At 52.2% G+C, this 16,198-nt stretch overlaps 1 protein-coding gene across 3 annotated transcripts in view; it reads right to left on the bottom strand.

The window, feature by feature from the left end:
• Positions 1-435: 435 nt before the first annotated feature.
• Positions 436-16,198, bottom strand: part of MMP17 (matrix metallopeptidase 17) — a 51,332-nt gene continuing 35,569 nt past the window's right edge. For 2 of the 3 annotated variants that reach the window (XM_066979074.1, XM_066979076.1), the window contains exons 4-11: positions 13,496-13,558; positions 12,566-12,849; positions 11,074-11,250; positions 10,841-10,940; positions 8,198-8,280; positions 4,866-5,018; positions 2,970-3,227; positions 436-2,042 (exon numbers count right to left, since the gene is read on the bottom strand). In XM_066979074.1, the coding sequence (XP_066835175.1) occupies positions 1,714-2,042; positions 2,970-3,227; positions 4,866-5,018; positions 8,198-8,280; positions 10,841-10,940; positions 11,074-11,250; positions 12,566-12,849; positions 13,496-13,558 (1,447 nt within the window). In that variant the 3' untranslated portion in view covers positions 436-1,713. The remainder of the gene's footprint in view (positions 2,043-2,969; positions 3,228-4,865; positions 5,019-8,197; positions 8,281-10,840; positions 10,941-11,073; positions 11,251-12,565; positions 12,850-13,495; positions 13,559-16,198) is intronic. The other variant, XM_066979075.1, reaches the window with a different exon arrangement.

The raw sequence follows: 16,198 nt of genomic DNA, 5'->3' as shown, positions 1-16,198 counted from the left end.
TGATGGCAGCACAGTGAACGTTCTCCTCAGCTTTCATCCCATCACTTTGGGTACCAGCACCACTGCGAGCACGCTGGTGGGACAGCGGGTTTTACTGGCAGCACAGGAGGACATCCTCGATGCCAGCAGGAACAGAGAGGGGACAAGGGGGGCCTGGAGCGAACGTCACCTAGCACGGTTACACACTGCAGTTGGCAAAGTGACTGTGCACCACTTGGGGTGGATTTCAACTGCTTCACATGCTGAATTCACGGAGACATTCAACATGGCCTTTATCCTCTGCGCAGCACAGAGCTATCCAGGGGCCTGCCAGACCTCGGTGCAGGGGGACGCTTTGTCCTTCAGCTCACGGCTGCTGAGTCCCCCGTCCATTCCAACAGACACGAGACACAACAGCAATATTTCGTACCTGTGTTCTTCAAGGAAGCATTGAAAGCCACTGAAATATTATTTATTTTCTGCAGACGGAGTCAGGGGGCAATGGTGCGCTCCTCCTGCACTGACAGATGTCCAAAGGGGCCTCCGAAAGGGCCTGATCCAAAATTGCATCAGGCCTCAGAAGAGAAACAGGAGCCATGGTCTGAGCAGGCTGGGATGTGCCAGTGCAGCGAAGGCCTTGGGACAAGAGGCTGCCCCAGGGCTCACCATGGGCTCGCTGTAGGCCAAGTAAAAGTCCAGGACCATCCTAATGCACTTCTTGACCTTACTTCTGTTGCTCTGAACCCTTGGCTGAGGCACTGGGAAGAGCAGGTCCCCCCTTCCCCACCTTGGCCCACCCTCTGTGGTGCAGCCAGGTGTGACAGCACCACAACTGAACTCCGTACATCTCAATCCCTCCCGAAATGTAAAACAACATGGTAACAGAAGCTCCAAGAGCAGAGGAGCTCCTGCGCAGGGATTAGGCTGGTGGGATGGCCGTAGTCGCATCCCATCCGTAAGGCTGCGCTCAGCAAGTTGCTGCTTGCGTGGTGGTAAGGCTGCGCCTGAGCCTGAACAGTCAGCACCTTACTGAAGGTGGCAGGCTTGATCTGGCAGAGGAGTGGGAGAGCTGTGTGTAGGCAGCCAAGGTTTATTAGATAAATCGTTAAATTCAAATGACCTGGACACAAAGATAAGTTGCACTGCCTTCTGAAAGGCAAAGGTGTTTTTGACCTGTAGAAACTGATACAGGTTACCAAGACATCAGTTACCACAGCGGATTTGACAGTAAAAAGATCACCTTGCAGTTAATCTTAGTGGAATCAAGGTTTCTCTCTACCTAGTACATCCAATGGGATGTGCACGTTATGTCAGCGCAGCTACCGCGCCGCTCCCACAGCCCTGCTGCCTTCCTGCCGGGGTGCTGCCGCCTCTGCTGTCCTCATCCGATCACAGCAGCTCTCCCCTCCCTTGTTTGTGGTGTTCGAACATCCAAAGCAACACATCTCTATGGGACATTTCTAAATTCAACGTTAGGCTGCTCTCATCTTTAGCTGGATGGGGGAATAAGAAGGTGCAGAACTCAAAATCTGTTATTAGACCTTTAAACTAAAATTAAGAAGAAAAGAAGAAGAAAAAAAAAACAACCACGGTTCGCTTCTCATGGAGAATTCAAAACCTTCACTGGCGTGTTCCTAGGAATGTTTTTCTGCTTGCAACAGTTAGCGGCGTGGGACCGCATCCACCTCCAGTCCCTGGAGCACCATGGCGCTGTCTTCCCCGCGGGGTGAGATGTCATAGGGCTGCACGCACCAGTGCTGCTGTCCACACGCTCGCCAGCACGAGGCTGGCGGACAGTCTGAGCACGGGGCAGGCCCGCAGGGACTCGGAGGACGAGGTGCAGGAGCAGACCTCGTAGCCGTTCTCCGAGCGGCTTTCATCGTGCTGCCCGGGCTTGGATCGCGCCCCAGTCCTGCTGCTGCCGGCCGCTTCTGGGGAGTCAGCCTGCATGTCGCTGCACACCAGCCAGTCCCGGGCGATGGACTGCGGATAGCCAGCCTCGGCCTCCAGCTCACTGTCCAGCACCCGCCAGTACTCCTTGCCCCTGAAGAAGTAACTTGCACCTGGGAAGAGACCAAAGCCCAGAGGTGAGATGAGCAGGGACAGGCAGCGGCCCAAGAGGATGGCACAGAGCACCGGGAGCAGCAAAGGAGCGCTCCCACCCCATGGAGCCGTGAGCCGCCAGACTGGGGTGCGATGCTGCCTTCTGCATCAGGTCCTAGGGCAGGCGCATCCCCTGCACTGCAGGAGTGCACGGTTAAAAGCCCACAGCCATACACGCCACACACATCCCGGTCTTGTAACAGGGCATGGTGAGGCTGCAGGTGATAAACAACCTGAGCCTGACTCATCCTCCCTGCATGGGTGGCCGGTTGTGCCCAACAGCATCCGAAATTTGGAAAGCCTCTGGAAACGCCCCTCCCGCGCCTGGTTTAGTGGCTGCAGTTACACTGCTAGGCTGCCAGTAAATAAAACGTGGAAGTGCCACTTTATTGTGAGCGAATGGCTGCTTTTAAACACCTCCCATGACAATTCTTTTTTGTGGTCTTTGCAGAGGGAAGGGGCCACTGAGAAATTTCATCCCTGGGAAACAAGTGCTAGGTCTGGGCAAAACACTTCCTTTAAAAATATTGTTGTCCACAATCTCGTGTATCTAGGTAAAAAATCCAACAACAAAATATTCAGTGAAGAGCAAACCAGCAGGTATTAAGATAAAATCGCCACAAAACAGCATCAACTGTGCTCTTTTAGTAAAATCAAATTATTAGGCACCCAGGATATTTCTGTTACCTGCTTGAATTTACAATGCCTTTTAGTGAGCAGGGGGAGCTCTGGCTCAAAGCCTCCCTCCCTCTCTGCAGCTTTCAGACAGGGAAAGTGCCGGCAGATCTGGGGCTTAGCGGTGCAGGCTCCGCAGATGGGGCTGTATCTCAAGTGCAAATGAAGCATTGCTTTTTTTCTCTCTTTTTCGAACCAGCGTACGGACTCACCGTCTGACCACCTCATGGCATCATCTAAAGGGCTCGGAATTCCCTTCCACAGAATGGTCTCCGAGGGGTACCCGGGGTCCATCCTCCGCTCGTGGTCATCGTAGCGCCAGTAGAGGTTGTCCTTAAAGAAATAAGTCTTGTCGTTGTGGGCCCAGGAGAAGGCGGCGTCGATCCCTCCTGGCGGCAGCCCGAAGTCCGAGATGGGCCGCGGGTATCCTTCCTCCACGTTGTTGTCCTTGAACACCCAGTACCTGTCTCCTGAGGAAAGAAGCACGGAGCATGAGTGCGTTAGTTTCACAGCCGAGGCCAGCCTTCCCCGCAGACGAACTGATGCTTCGTTATCTCTTGTGATGATCCTCGGGGTGAGCTCTTGGCATGGAAGGACGGGTCGGAGGGGAGCAGCCCATCGGGGAACCTCTGCCCTGGAACAGCTGCTGGGTTTGTGCCAGGCTGCTTGAGCTGAAGGTCCCCGTGGTCACACAGGGAGAACGAGCCCACATCTCTCATTTCCCACTTCATGCTCTGCCATGGGGGCGGGCTTTCTGCTCGCACGAGGTCTCCCTGGGGACCTGCTACCTGGCAGCCTCTCTGCAGCACCCTGTGGGTCTCACCCGACCTACTTTAAATGTCAGGCTTTTTCCTCAGTTTTCTAGAAAACGCGAAGAGGCGCTTAAACACATGCCCAAGCATTAGCAGCAGGAACTCAGAGGACGGGGTAATTTGTGTGCTTTGGTTTGTGTCCAGGGATCAATGAAACAGCACTGGAGAGCCAGAATGAGACAATATTTTATAGCTGGAAAGTAAACCTCTCATTTCATCTTAGCAGGCAGGCAGGGCTAAATAACACATCACCAGTGGCCGCAGAGGGCTGCGCAGGAGGGCAAGGCAGCTGCCAGACCTGGATCTGGACAGGCTGGGTGATGAGAGCAGGGGAAGGCACGTCCCCATCGTGCTGCTTGCAGGGCGAGCCCATGGCCAGGCGCTGCTCTGTGCACACATGGCTCTGGAGGACTCGGGGCCCCCATGTGCCTGGGCATCATCTGGGCTTGGAAACGCTTCCCCGAGCACACAGGCGGTGTGGGATCCGCTACTGAGACCCAGCCCGTGCCTGCAGCCTGCCTCTCATGATTCAGCACTTCTGAAATCAATAATTCACCCGCGTTTGCAGCCGAGTGGCAGACAAAAAGCAATTTCCAGCTGGGACGAGCTCAGTGTCACCGACTCCTCCTACACAGCTGCTGCCTGCCTGCGGGGCCCCACGGCGGGCATGGGAGGGGATGGGGGCGACACGGGGACCTGGTGGGGGCAGCACAGGGACTTGGTGGGGCAACGGCACCAAGGGGGTTTAGCCAACGCCACGACACACGTGGGATGCTCAGCGGACATTCGTTTAGGAACCAGGAGCTGATCTCTTTCTTCCAACTCTTGTGGAAGAAACTGGAGAGCTGCTTATTTAAATAAAGAGAGGATTATATCATGTATTTTAAGAAAAAAAATTAAAGTAGCAGCATTAGTAAAACCAAGCTCTTCAGGTTTTCATTCTTGTCCCCCCTGACTTCTTTTCTTAAAAAAAAAAAAAACAAAAGGCAGGAAGAAAACCCCAACTCTGTAAAGTACGTGAAGGGCAGTTTCTGCTTTTATTTTGTTCTTGGAAAGCAGAGATTTCAATTAGGTTTGGCTGCAGTTTACCCTAAGTGAAACTTCCCCGATTTTCTGCAGAACGTGATCCCTACGTTCTGCTTGCCCTCCCCAGGGTGTCTCCTGGCCTGAGGTGTGGACAGCTCTTGGAGCTGCCCCGGGAGGAGGCGGGCACCGGCGTCCCCTCTGCAGGAGGGCTCAGAGCCCAGGGGGCTCGAGGCATGGGGCTGCATGCCAGGGCGCCCGCGCTGTTCTCACCTTTGAAGAACACGATCTTGTGGTCGCTGGTCCTCTCGTAGACTGCGTCCACGCTGTCCAGGTTCAGGGGCAAGCCCCGCCAGAACCGGTGGATCTGAGCCGGCTGGAGGGAGACCAAGTGCTTATTGCGGGTCAGTCTCCAGAAGTACTTGCCTGGAGGGACAGACCGGGCATTACTGACCCACCCCGCCGCCTGCCTGCGCCGCGGGAGAAGCCGGTGCCGCGGCACGCGTCGGCAGTGGGAAGCCAGGCAGAAGGTGAGAGCTACAGTCTTCCCAGCAGCAGCTGCTGGCGCTTGCTATTCCTGGCAGCCATTGGAAGAAATCCCCTTTTTGGGAATCCAAACAATCCTCCAGCCACCTCACTGCCTGGGACTGCCAGCCGGACTTTTTCGTCCTCCCCGGGGAGCTCCACAAGGCGAGATCCCGGTCAGAACAAGACGTCTGAGAGCGAACCCCCAACTTTGTCTCACGTTTGTAATTGCCCATTAGAAATCATTGCGTGTTATTTACAGCTGCTCTCGCCTGAGTTCCCAAGGGAAACGAGCAACAGAAACCAAAGATGCGCGTTCGGATTTGCATTCAAGGCATTCAGCCCTTTCCCCAGAGCTGGCAGATTGTGACACCGTCTTTCAAAATTTTATGGAAATTGGATCTTAGCCTAATAATGCAGGAGGCAAAACTCTAACACTTAAACATCTGTAGAGAGGGGGGGTTATTATAATTATAAGGATTTATATCATTCTTGTTCCTCTGCTCCAGTTTGCGTATTTGCTCTATCTGACTGAGACCTACAAATGAATAATGTATTCAGATGTGGTAGGAATTGCTATAATTACAGATTCTTTTTAAGAATGTTATAAAGAATAGAATTCAAATCTGGTGGCCATTGTATATCTATGGAAACACATGTAATTAAATAAAGATGATCTCTGCATCTCTAATTAGAGAGGCACTAGACAAAGACACATTTTCGCTTTTTTTCACAAGAAATACATCCCAACATAATTCCTTTCCTAGTAGGTGTGTATCTGAGCTCCTGAGGGCTGGGTGCTCGTTGGCACAGCAGAGGAAACCCCAGCTGCTTTTGACTTTTTAGCTCTCTCCCAGCGATGGGCTTGGCGGGTGTGCAGCTGCAGCCGGCAAGCCTTACATCGACATCTAAAGGCAGGCATACTCCGGGTCATCAGTTAGCTTTGTTGAAAACTATCAGATAAAAAACACCCAAAAGGTAGCGACTGAGGTAGCAATGAATTGTTAACGTGATAGCCCCGCTCTGCCCGTGCTCGTGTCTTGTCACAGCTAAGCCTGCTTGCCCAAGTGCTGCGGCTGCTTGGACAGTAGCTGCCTGAGCCAGCCACGGGGGAACTGCTGCCATCAGCATGCAGAAATACAATAAAATAAAAACTCCCAAACCCCGTGTTTGTTTAAAGAGCTTGATTTAAAACCGTCTTCCAAGCTGGCAGACGGAGAAGGATGAAAGCCAAGTGTGAACTCCTGCCACCCCGAGCGTCTCATTTTACATGGATGATGGGCTGAGGCAATTGCTTTCCTTAATACCAGGTGATTTCGATTCCAGCTGTGCACCATGCCGTCAGTACTTCGGATGCCTCTGGCAAGATTGCTGTCTGCAAACACCCACACGGGCCAAAGTTGCTCCAAAACTTCAGAAGTCTGCAGCAAGGCACCCAAATCGAAGCAAGCAGGGTTTCAGAAGCGCAGGAAACTCACCACTGCCTTCAACAGGGCAAGTCCCTAGGGAGCTCGGGTGGCTGCATTGGGGGGCAGTGGGTGACACTTCTCTCCAGCTGGGCCAGCTCAGAACAAAACAAAATGTCCACCGACAGAGGGAGCTCAGCCCTGGAGCTCTGTAGATCCCTGCCCAGCGGTGATGTCCCCGCTCCCTGGCCTTGGCTGCCGGGCTCTGGAGGCAGCCGTGCAGCTGGCACGCGCTGACACTCTGCTCTCCGAATTTGCATTTTGGCCCACAATAAATATATCCAAAAATAGACACCGAGATGGATTTCTCTTGAGTTTTCATCTTTTTCTTTTTTTTTTATCCCCTCTGCAAGACAGACAGCCATTTATCCCGGACACCAGTTCTTGTCTCTCTTTTTCCCTTCTTCACTGAGGCTTTTTGGAGCCAGCATCTGTACAAATGCCACGGGGGAACAGCCGCCGTTTTGTGCTCCCTCGGGGGCACAGACAATACTGAGTTCTCTGGAGCTCTTGCGGGTTACACTTGCCTGGAGGCTGCTCCTCGCCCCTGCAGAGACGCTTTTGCTTCCCTGCTGGATGGCTTTGGGGTCACCAAGAGGTGGCCAGGGATGGAAAGCACTGCCCACTGGGCACTTTTCCATCAAGGGAAGATGGAAAAGAAAGCCTGGGGAGACCAGCATAGACGGTCTCTGTGCAGCTGAGGAGGCGCTGATGGGATCCTTGTCGGCAGCCGGGCACCCCGGGGACTCGCTGCCAGCAAGTGTTTGCTAACACGGAACCAGATGGCTCTGTAATTGTGTGCGTGTTGTCTTTGAGCGACGCACAGCAAGCGGCATTAAAGAAGATGAAGCGTGAGAGAAGAGTTGAAGGCATCCAGGAAAAAAGCAAGGGACAGCTCCTGTTGCTCCCTGGTTCAGCCCGTACTTTGGGTCTGATGGTGCACATCGCAGGGAGGGGTCACCTGCCCCAGTGCAGCAGCAGGCGCCTCTGCTCTCTCCATCCCCAGCACCTGCCAGCCCCCCAGTCTGCTCTTGGTCACAGGCCCCAAAGGTCAAAGAAAATCCATTTGTTCTGGGTGAAAAAATATCCATTTTCATCATTTGAAAATAAATTGTTTCAGTTTCACTGAATTTCTCTTTTTGGATAAAAAAAAAAATCACTCGGTTTACTGCTCAGCTTTTTGGGTAGCCCTACCACATCCCTCTCCTCCTCCTCCTCCTCTTCCCTCGCAGTCCCCACTTAGCTGTGGTCTCTGCCCATCCCCTCACAGTGCCACTGTGTGTCCCCGGCCACCAGCCTCTTGTCACCCCTGTCACTGCGCTGTGCCTGGCAGGACGGAGCCGGGCTGTGGGATTTGCATAGACATTGATACATCCCCATCAGCCGTTCTCAGCCTTGGTGGATTGATTAAAGGTCTCAGACCTTTTATTTGAGTCAGATAGAGCCAGCAGCACGTGGGCCACCTTCCTGGGTCTGCAGGTCCCGCAGGACCCACGGTGCTCTGCAGTCTGCAAACTCAGAGCCAATTTGTCTGTACTGTCCGATACTGCCTCTGCAGTGCTGTCATATGAACGTCACCCGCAGGGCTGTGGGCACACTGGGGCCGTCTCTTACCTTTGAAGAAGAAAGCCTCTCCCCTGATCTGAGCCACGGCATCGAAGTGAGTGTTGCATCTGTTCGGCACGTCCCGCCGCAGCCTGCACAGAGACAGCCGGGTGAGCGGGGGCTGTGTCCCCAGGGTCCCCGTCCTGCAGCCCCCTCCCTGCCCCAAGCCGCGGGGTGAAGCACAGGGGAGCAGAAGACCACAAGCTGTGTCCGTCTGGCGTTCCTCCTGCCCGAGCCCAGCCACGTGTGTGTGGATTTCCAAGGTGGGCACGGGCAAACACCAGCCTGCAGATGGCTCTGCGGAAGATGCGCTCCCTGGGCCACCGGTGACTGTCACTGGGAGTAGAGCAGGGACATGCTCTTTGTCCACCAGCTCTACACGGTGGGGGCAGAGGTGGCTCACCGCTCCCTGGTGGCACAGCGTGGCGTGGCCAGCTGTCCCCAGGCAGCAGGACGTGTGACGGGTAAGAGCCCCCAGCACGTCACTCCGGCACCTGGGGACGTTGGTGCTCCGAGGCCGAGCTCAGACAGCAGTTAGAGGTGCCAGAGCTGCGACGCAGAAAGCAGCCGAGAGCAACCAGAGGGACGTAGAGGCGAGGTGATGCAGCATGGTGCATGGGGAAAGCCACCTGGCAAGCATCAAGCTGAGCTGCTTTTAACAAGGTGGGTGGGAAAGGCGCAGGGTATGAAGGGCCTAAGAGCTACGAAGCCCATGTGAGAAATGATGATTGATAGAGAACAAGGAGAGGATGCTGGGAACCTGCAGAGAAAAGCTGCGGTGGGTGTCAGGGAAACATAAATCTAATTTGCTGATGGAAGATTCGCGCTGGGCTGCCAGCACCAGCTCAGGCACAAAGTGAGAGACGTGGCGGTGAACGCCCTTCACGCTCGCATTCACATGTGGGGTGGGAAGAAGAGGCCACCACGAAGAAGTTTCCTGCTGCTGTCACCAGACCACGGCCTCCTGCACCACAGGAGAGCTGCCCTCCTCTCTCTGGGTCCCTGCCCAGCACCCAGAGGCTCCAGCCAAAATCTGGCCACGCAGAGCCACGTGGACAAGCTCCCTTAGAAGCTACACAGCAAGACAGGTCACAAGTGGCACTGCAAATTCACCCAGCTACTTAAACTGGACATGCACTAGACTGGGAGAGATGGAGGCTCCAGACTAAGGCGAAGTATCCCTGACCTCGAGGAGCCCAGCTTGGTGGCAGCACCCTCGTGTGGAGCAGTACACAGCAAGAACCACGTCGTAACGCCGCCGAAGTCCCACGTTTGGGACACGCTGCTGGCATTTGTCATTACTGAAGACCTCACATGCAGCACTTTCCTCTCTCTTTACTTGCAGTCCCTACAGACTTCAGGCACAATTTGGAGCCAAGATTTCACTGTGCTTAAAGCAGTGCAGAGAGGACATTTATCTTTGTGTCATCTGCTAATTCCTTGGGGCAATCATTGCAGGAACTCTGGCACCAAAGGCGTACAAATGTGGCACCTGCATTCAACAAAGGGTCCTCACTAGGTCCTCAGAGTGGCAAATTCAAAAGGAAAAGCCCTTCTGTGATCCCTGGCAGCTGGGACCCCCCCCGAGCGCAGGTGCTAAGCACCTCTGTACCGCGGGCACCACACCAAGCAGGGCAAAGTGGGGTGAAACAGGAGCCGAGATGGGCAGAACGGCAGTGCCTGGGGTACTTTTTCAAGATTAGATTCTCCTACAGCCCCGTTGCTGTAGGAATATTCCACTGTCCGTGCTCTCACTGCTGCTATCCCCTCTTTGCAGGTGGGGAATCGAGGCACAGGGAGATGAAGTGCCTTCCTCCAGGTCACAGCTGGATGAGGCAGAGCAGGAGGGGAAGGTGACCGGCTCCATCTCTGCTGCTCTCACTTGGGGTGCTCCTGGTACCCAGCCAAAACGCGTGACCGTGACCCCCTGCCTTTTTGTTCAGTGTCCCTTCCCTTCTTAACTGCCTTGCTGCTCTGGTAGTAATACAATTTGGTAACTCCAACGCTTATTAATGAGCTAGATCCAGGTCCTCCCTTAATGAGGGCACGCTGGCTGCTTGATGACACTCGCAGTGTAAGCAGTCCGTTGCCAACTCAAACCTGCGTTGGAGTCAGGCTGCCGGTCCGCTTGTTCCAATATTCACCCCCGCAGGTACATTAGGGAGTTGCTCACCGTGGAAAGATTTAGGTAACTTATGCACGCACAAATCAGGATCCTGCAGAAGTTTGATTAAAATTTCAGCAAGGATGAGTTCACCTAAGGGTGATGGGGACAAATTGCCATTAACAGAAGTCAAATTTCAACTTTTAGGGAAAGGCAAAGTGTTCCAAGATAATGCAGAATTTCTGGACATGCCTTGAATGATAAGAACTAGCTAATGAATAAATAGCAACTGCCACTCTTTGCTGCTCTTAACCACTTCACTTGTGGTCTGGCTGGCCAGTGTCCACACACACTGCTTAAAAAAAGCAACAGTGTACACAGGAAATGCCTGGGAGATGCGGGGAAGAAGGGGCACTCTGTGTGTGCATTTATCAGATCACAAGAGGTCCAGAGGGAAATAGCAAAGACAAGACCCTGATGTGGAGCTTTACTGTTACATGTAAATAAAGAACATCACCGACAGCTGAAAAGGAAGGAACCAGACTTACGGGACAGTGGAGCGGTTCTCTGGCAGCTCTGGCAGGATAGGATGGTCATCAGTTTTGCTCCCTTCAGGCTTGGCCGTGGGGGACACAGACTCCCTGACTCCTGTGTGAAAAGACAAAGAAGCAGTAGAGGGGAACGCCGTCCTCCCCATGAGCCCACTCACCCCAGAAGACATCTGTTCCAGCGCGCCCTGGGGCAGAAACGTGCCGCAGCCGGGAGAGGGACACGAACTTACCATAGAGCTGCCAGATTCGGACTTTGTCCTCGTAAGGCAGGTCGTACTTCAGAGGATCCCCCACTGGACCTTGGTAGTAGGGTCTCATGATAGACTCTATGGCAGAGATGTGGGTCAGGCCGATGGCATGGCCAAACTCGTGGACGGCTACAGCAAACAGGTCCATCCCATGGGCATCTGGAAATAAAGACATAGCTGAAATAAAAGTCACTCCGTGCTGAATGTATGGGGCGTTTGGGCAGGACGTAAGAGAAGGAATAGGCATATGTAGAAAATACTGGAAAACAAGGTTTTGGAATAGGTGAAATATGAAAAAGAATTTTTCTCCTGTTGGAAAAAGGAAACTGAAATGGGTCACAGAAAATGGAAAGTCTCAGCCCTTCGCAGGCTTGGGGATCACCCCTCTTGTTCTCACATCACTGATGGTGCCTGAGACTGGGCATCAGGGAGAGTTTATTCAGCATTGACACCTCCCCAGTGACTTTCTTCTCAGCCTGGGCTCTCTCTCTCCTCCCTTTTCCCCAAACTGATCCTGGTCGGTGCCTCCCTGCCGCCTGGCTCCAGGCTGGCTGGGCCAGGCACACGTGCAATTGCTGGTCCTCACCGCACAACGGGGCCCTGTGGAGCTGCACCCAAAGGTGGCAATGACTTTAAGTATGGCTCTGACCAAGTTCACGACTGCAAGCAGTGTAATAAAAGGGCTGGAAAAGGCTGGGAAGCCAACGCCTCTGCAAAGCTCGTGATCCTGAATCCTGTGCAGTGCTTTGCTCTCCCCACTGGGCCTAGGGCACTGGGGGATATTTTTGCTGAAATCTACTTTTTTCTTGATGACTATTATTTACAGTGCCTGTAAACAGCCGGGGTGTTTATAACCTGCCCTGTTTTCCCCAGCACTAGGAGAGAACAAGACATATGCTTTCTGACATTTTAATGCCAAACTGACAACCTTGGGGGATATTTTTATATCACCTACCGAGCTGTTATTTTTGAATCACTGGGGAGAACAAAATAAATAAAAGATGAAGGTTGGATAGCTCCAAGACCTTCAAAACAGAGGGCAGCTTTCTCGCCGTCGGGCTCACCCCCTTGTCCCTTGGTGGTACTGAGCCCGTTCCCCCACCCGAGCGTTTCCCAGGTGGGTGCACCCACCAGGCACAAAATGGGCACTGCTTCTTACTTAATCACCAATAACACGTCTGTTATGGCAAGCTCCTGGACCTCAGTGCTCATCTCTGCTCTATTTGTCTGCAAAGCAGAGCTGGTGCTTCCCCTGCCTGTTTTTTCCCTGTAGACTGCAGAGCCCTCACCAGGCAGTTCAGCATCAATACGTTTAAAACCCAGAAAACTGAGGCATGTGGCAGTGAGGCCACCCAAATGACAGAAAAGTGGGAGAAGGCAGCCCCCATCTGAGAGCTCCCATAGTCACACGCACGCCTGCAGCCTTCCAGGTCCCAGAAAAGCCAAGGACTGCAGGTGGGAGACGGGAACGTACCTGATGATCGGAAGGTCCAATATTCGTCATCATCAAAATGAGTGTCTCCTGCCGTGTGGTGGTCTCCAGGGAAGAAAGCATGTGCCACCGTGCCACCCGGCCCGTCGAAGGGATAGCCGTCGTTGTGATCTGCCTTGGAGAAGTCTATCTGGATGTCGGCATTGTTACCTGCCACTTCGTGGAAATTCAGCGGGGTGATGTCGCTCCAGACCTTCAGGGCGTAGTACATCAGGGCTCGAACTGTGTCGTGGCCCAGGTGGGACTCTTTTGGGAAGGTGCGAACTCTGGAAGAAAGAAGGAAAAGAAGAGGATAGGGCAGGAGCACAAGCAAACTTCTCTGAGAATCACCAGGGAAAGCTCTGCAGGTGTCTGGTGCATCACAGAGCCTCGGCGAGGTACCTCTTGAATGCCCCAACATGCTTCATAGGCGTGTATTGGCAAGGCTCTGAACCACTTCTCTTCCAGGGCTATGAGGATTTCAGAGACTGAGTTTGGGTCCTCTGGAAATACCGACCCCATCTGACACACCAGATCCTGCTGGTAGAGCCCTGTGGGTGCCAGGATTTGACTTCTGCAGCCTTTGCACAACCGCACAGGCCCCTGGGTTTTCTTGCAACAAAGCAGATCATTGCTCATATACGCACGTGGAAATCCAGCAGAGATTCGCTGCCTCCATCTATCTCCCAGTTGGTCTGCTGACAGTATAAAACGTACTCTGAAACCAGGACATTGCCAGCAATCTCTGAAGCTGCAATCCATAACAAGGAGGAAGAGGAAAAGATGCATTTTATATCAATCTCATTCAAAACCCCTCCAACTTCTTGCCTGCAGGAGACAGACCGATGGCGCGCTGTAATTGAGAAGCTCTTGCCTTGCTTCTTGGTGGAAAAAGCATTGCTTAGCTGAGGCTTACCCCCCTAGCGCACTCACCGAGAGGCTGCATGGTTTCTCTGTATCAGCACAGCACCACTCGGTCCCCAGCTCTGCCTTGCCCTGGAAGAGAAGCCAGGTGGGACTAGCAGCGTGCTGGCGTCTGCCCTGCAGCAGAGCATTCAAACCTCCCTTTTGTTCTGCGCTGGCATGAAAAAAGCTAACGCCGCCTGTACGACCAAACCTTGAAAAAGAATTCCTAATACTGTTGATTTAACGCAGAGGGTGAGAAGACAAAGATGCAACGAGGCACCTTGGCTTCTAAAAGAGTATGTTTGGATAATCTTTCATTGACAGCTTTGACAAAAATAAACACTTTCCAGGGAAATATACTGTTAACTGAGTAATTATTGACAAAAGACAAATCTGCTGGAAAATTTCTGGCCAGCTCTACCCCAGTAATAACGGCGGCTTTATTTCTTGTGTACCAGCACACCAACCAAAGTGTTCATGAAATATTCATGGCCTGACAGATTTTAAAAGCGGAAGCAACAATTATGATCACCTCACTTGCCCTCTGCATAATATAGCTGGGAGAACATCACTCAGCGCTACACACCCCAGCATGGAGAAATGACCTGACTAAACCCCTAGAGGTAATTACAGGTGTCAGAAAGGGATGTCATGCCACTCAGCTCTTCCGACGAATAATGATTTGGGTATTGTTAGGCACTATGGATCAGTGAAGGGGAATAGGATTGACTCACTGGCTGAAGTTGGAGGCTCGTGCTTTCGTGTCTTTGCTTCCTATCGCACGCCCTCAGAGATGCAGCCCCAGGTGGGTACCGCCTCCTGACCTGGCCACAGCTAGTGAGCGTGAAATTCAAGACAGAGCAAAAACGGACACGTGAGAACTGCCAAATTCTGCCTAATGGTTTCTTGGAAGAGCTTGGGAAGCCCAGCCTGGAGATGCTGGGGATGAAATGGGGAATCAGGCAATCAATCGTCACAGGCAGAAGAGCAAAAATTGGGCATAACTCTGCCTTTGCTGTCTGTAGGCAAAGAGGAGGCTTTACAGCTAAAGTAAGACAGTTTGTATACACATAGCACCGGATAATCACAGGACTTCAAATAAAACACATTGTAAGGCAGACAGCACGGTGACACAAACAGCATGAGGATGGGATTAGACAAGACACTTGTCAGGAAAATTTTTATTTACAGAGGAGACTGCCTATAACTAGACGGAGAGCATGGTGCCCACTAACACCACAGCATATACGTGCTATTGCTGTAATTTAAAGTGCCGTTGTGAACCTCTGCAACACAAAAAAGGTTACCTGGTTTCCAGATATTCCTTAACTAAGTATCTTTGTCTTCCACAAGAGTACTCTGGACTTTGTTAAACCCTTTACTCCTCTTATGTTTACTGAACAAGTAATTACATGCATAACGCACACTCTGCTTATTCTAGGAATTAAGACCTCCTCTCCAAGACTGTGGTGCCCAGGGCAAGGACTCAGATGTGATGACATTATCTGCTCTTCCCTCCTCAAGCCTTGCTCGACCTTCTACGGCTGTAGAATTAGGACAATTAACCTGATCTCCATTGTAAAAGGACAGTGGATGAAAAGCCACGTCTAAATAGACAAACATGATTAATATTCATTCCAGTCCCTGACACCAGAAATGTTAGATTAATGCATAAACAGGATCAACACTTACTTTGCTTCTTATAAAAGGTCCTGCACCTCTGAGCTGACCCATTTTTATTAGCATGCTGCAGGTGTAAGTGAACCCCTGCCCCCACATCCTTTATTCATTACCAGCATTATTTTTCATGAGAATCCCATCAGAGTTTGCAGCTCAGTATCTGATTTGATTGCAGGAGCTCTGCTAATTACTTTCAATGAGATTAAGAGAAGACTATTATATTGATAGGACATTTGTCGGCATTGCATTACCCAGTTCCACTGAAAAGGAGGCACATTTCCAGCACAACACGAAAGCACACAGGGCTAAATAAGCATCCTCCCACCTTGATTATTATTATTTGCAGCAAATGGTGCTTAGGTACCCAGTGGAGAGCAGCGTTCCTTCTTCTCGGATGTTAATACCTCCTGAGACTCCCCTTACAGGGCTCCAATCTCGGGTAAAAGCCTGATTTGAGTAATCGGAGAGAAACCTCCCTCCTCCAGATGGTGTCTTGCTGGGCCACCGGGGAGGCACGAGGGCAGCAGGGCAGGCAAACATCCCTCCCCAAATCCTCACCATCCTCTCTGCTCCGTGCCAGCTTTGCAAACCCCTTCCCTGTGGGAACTGCAGGCTCTGGATCGAGATTTCTAGCCGCTGCCTGTCCATCATGCATCTCCCTTCTCCTTCTCTTGTCCCATCCCAAAGTAACTTGGGGTCCAAGCTGGTTACGAGCAGAGCCCAGAGAGGGCTGGTCTGGCTGGCAGCTACGGAGGGCCAACCGTACCAATGGTTACTTTGATTTCCAGGTTCCCTTTTGGATTTTGTCTTCAAAAAGGCAAAAGCCAGAGTATTAGTAATGTATGAGAAATCAATTGCTGGTTAATGAAAGAGCTCCTTCATGTTTCGCAGCCCTAAAACTTCAGAGAGATAGGATAAATGCTGATAACTACCGAACACAGCGGGTCATGGATTGCCTGACAAACCCAAATTGATTTTTTCGAGGGCGAAGGAGGGGTAATTGACAGGGTGGACAGTTGCAGGCTCAGCCCTGACCCGGCGCTACCCCAG

The sequence above is a fragment of the Anser cygnoides genome, chromosome 17 (assembly GCF_040182565.1).
Source record: "Anser cygnoides isolate HZ-2024a breed goose chromosome 17, Taihu_goose_T2T_genome, whole genome shotgun sequence".
Classification (NCBI taxonomy): domain Eukaryota; kingdom Metazoa; phylum Chordata; class Aves; order Anseriformes; family Anatidae; genus Anser; species Anser cygnoides.
The sequence above is the reverse complement of the archived record's forward strand: the minus strand, read 5'-3'. Positions and strand labels throughout refer to the sequence as shown.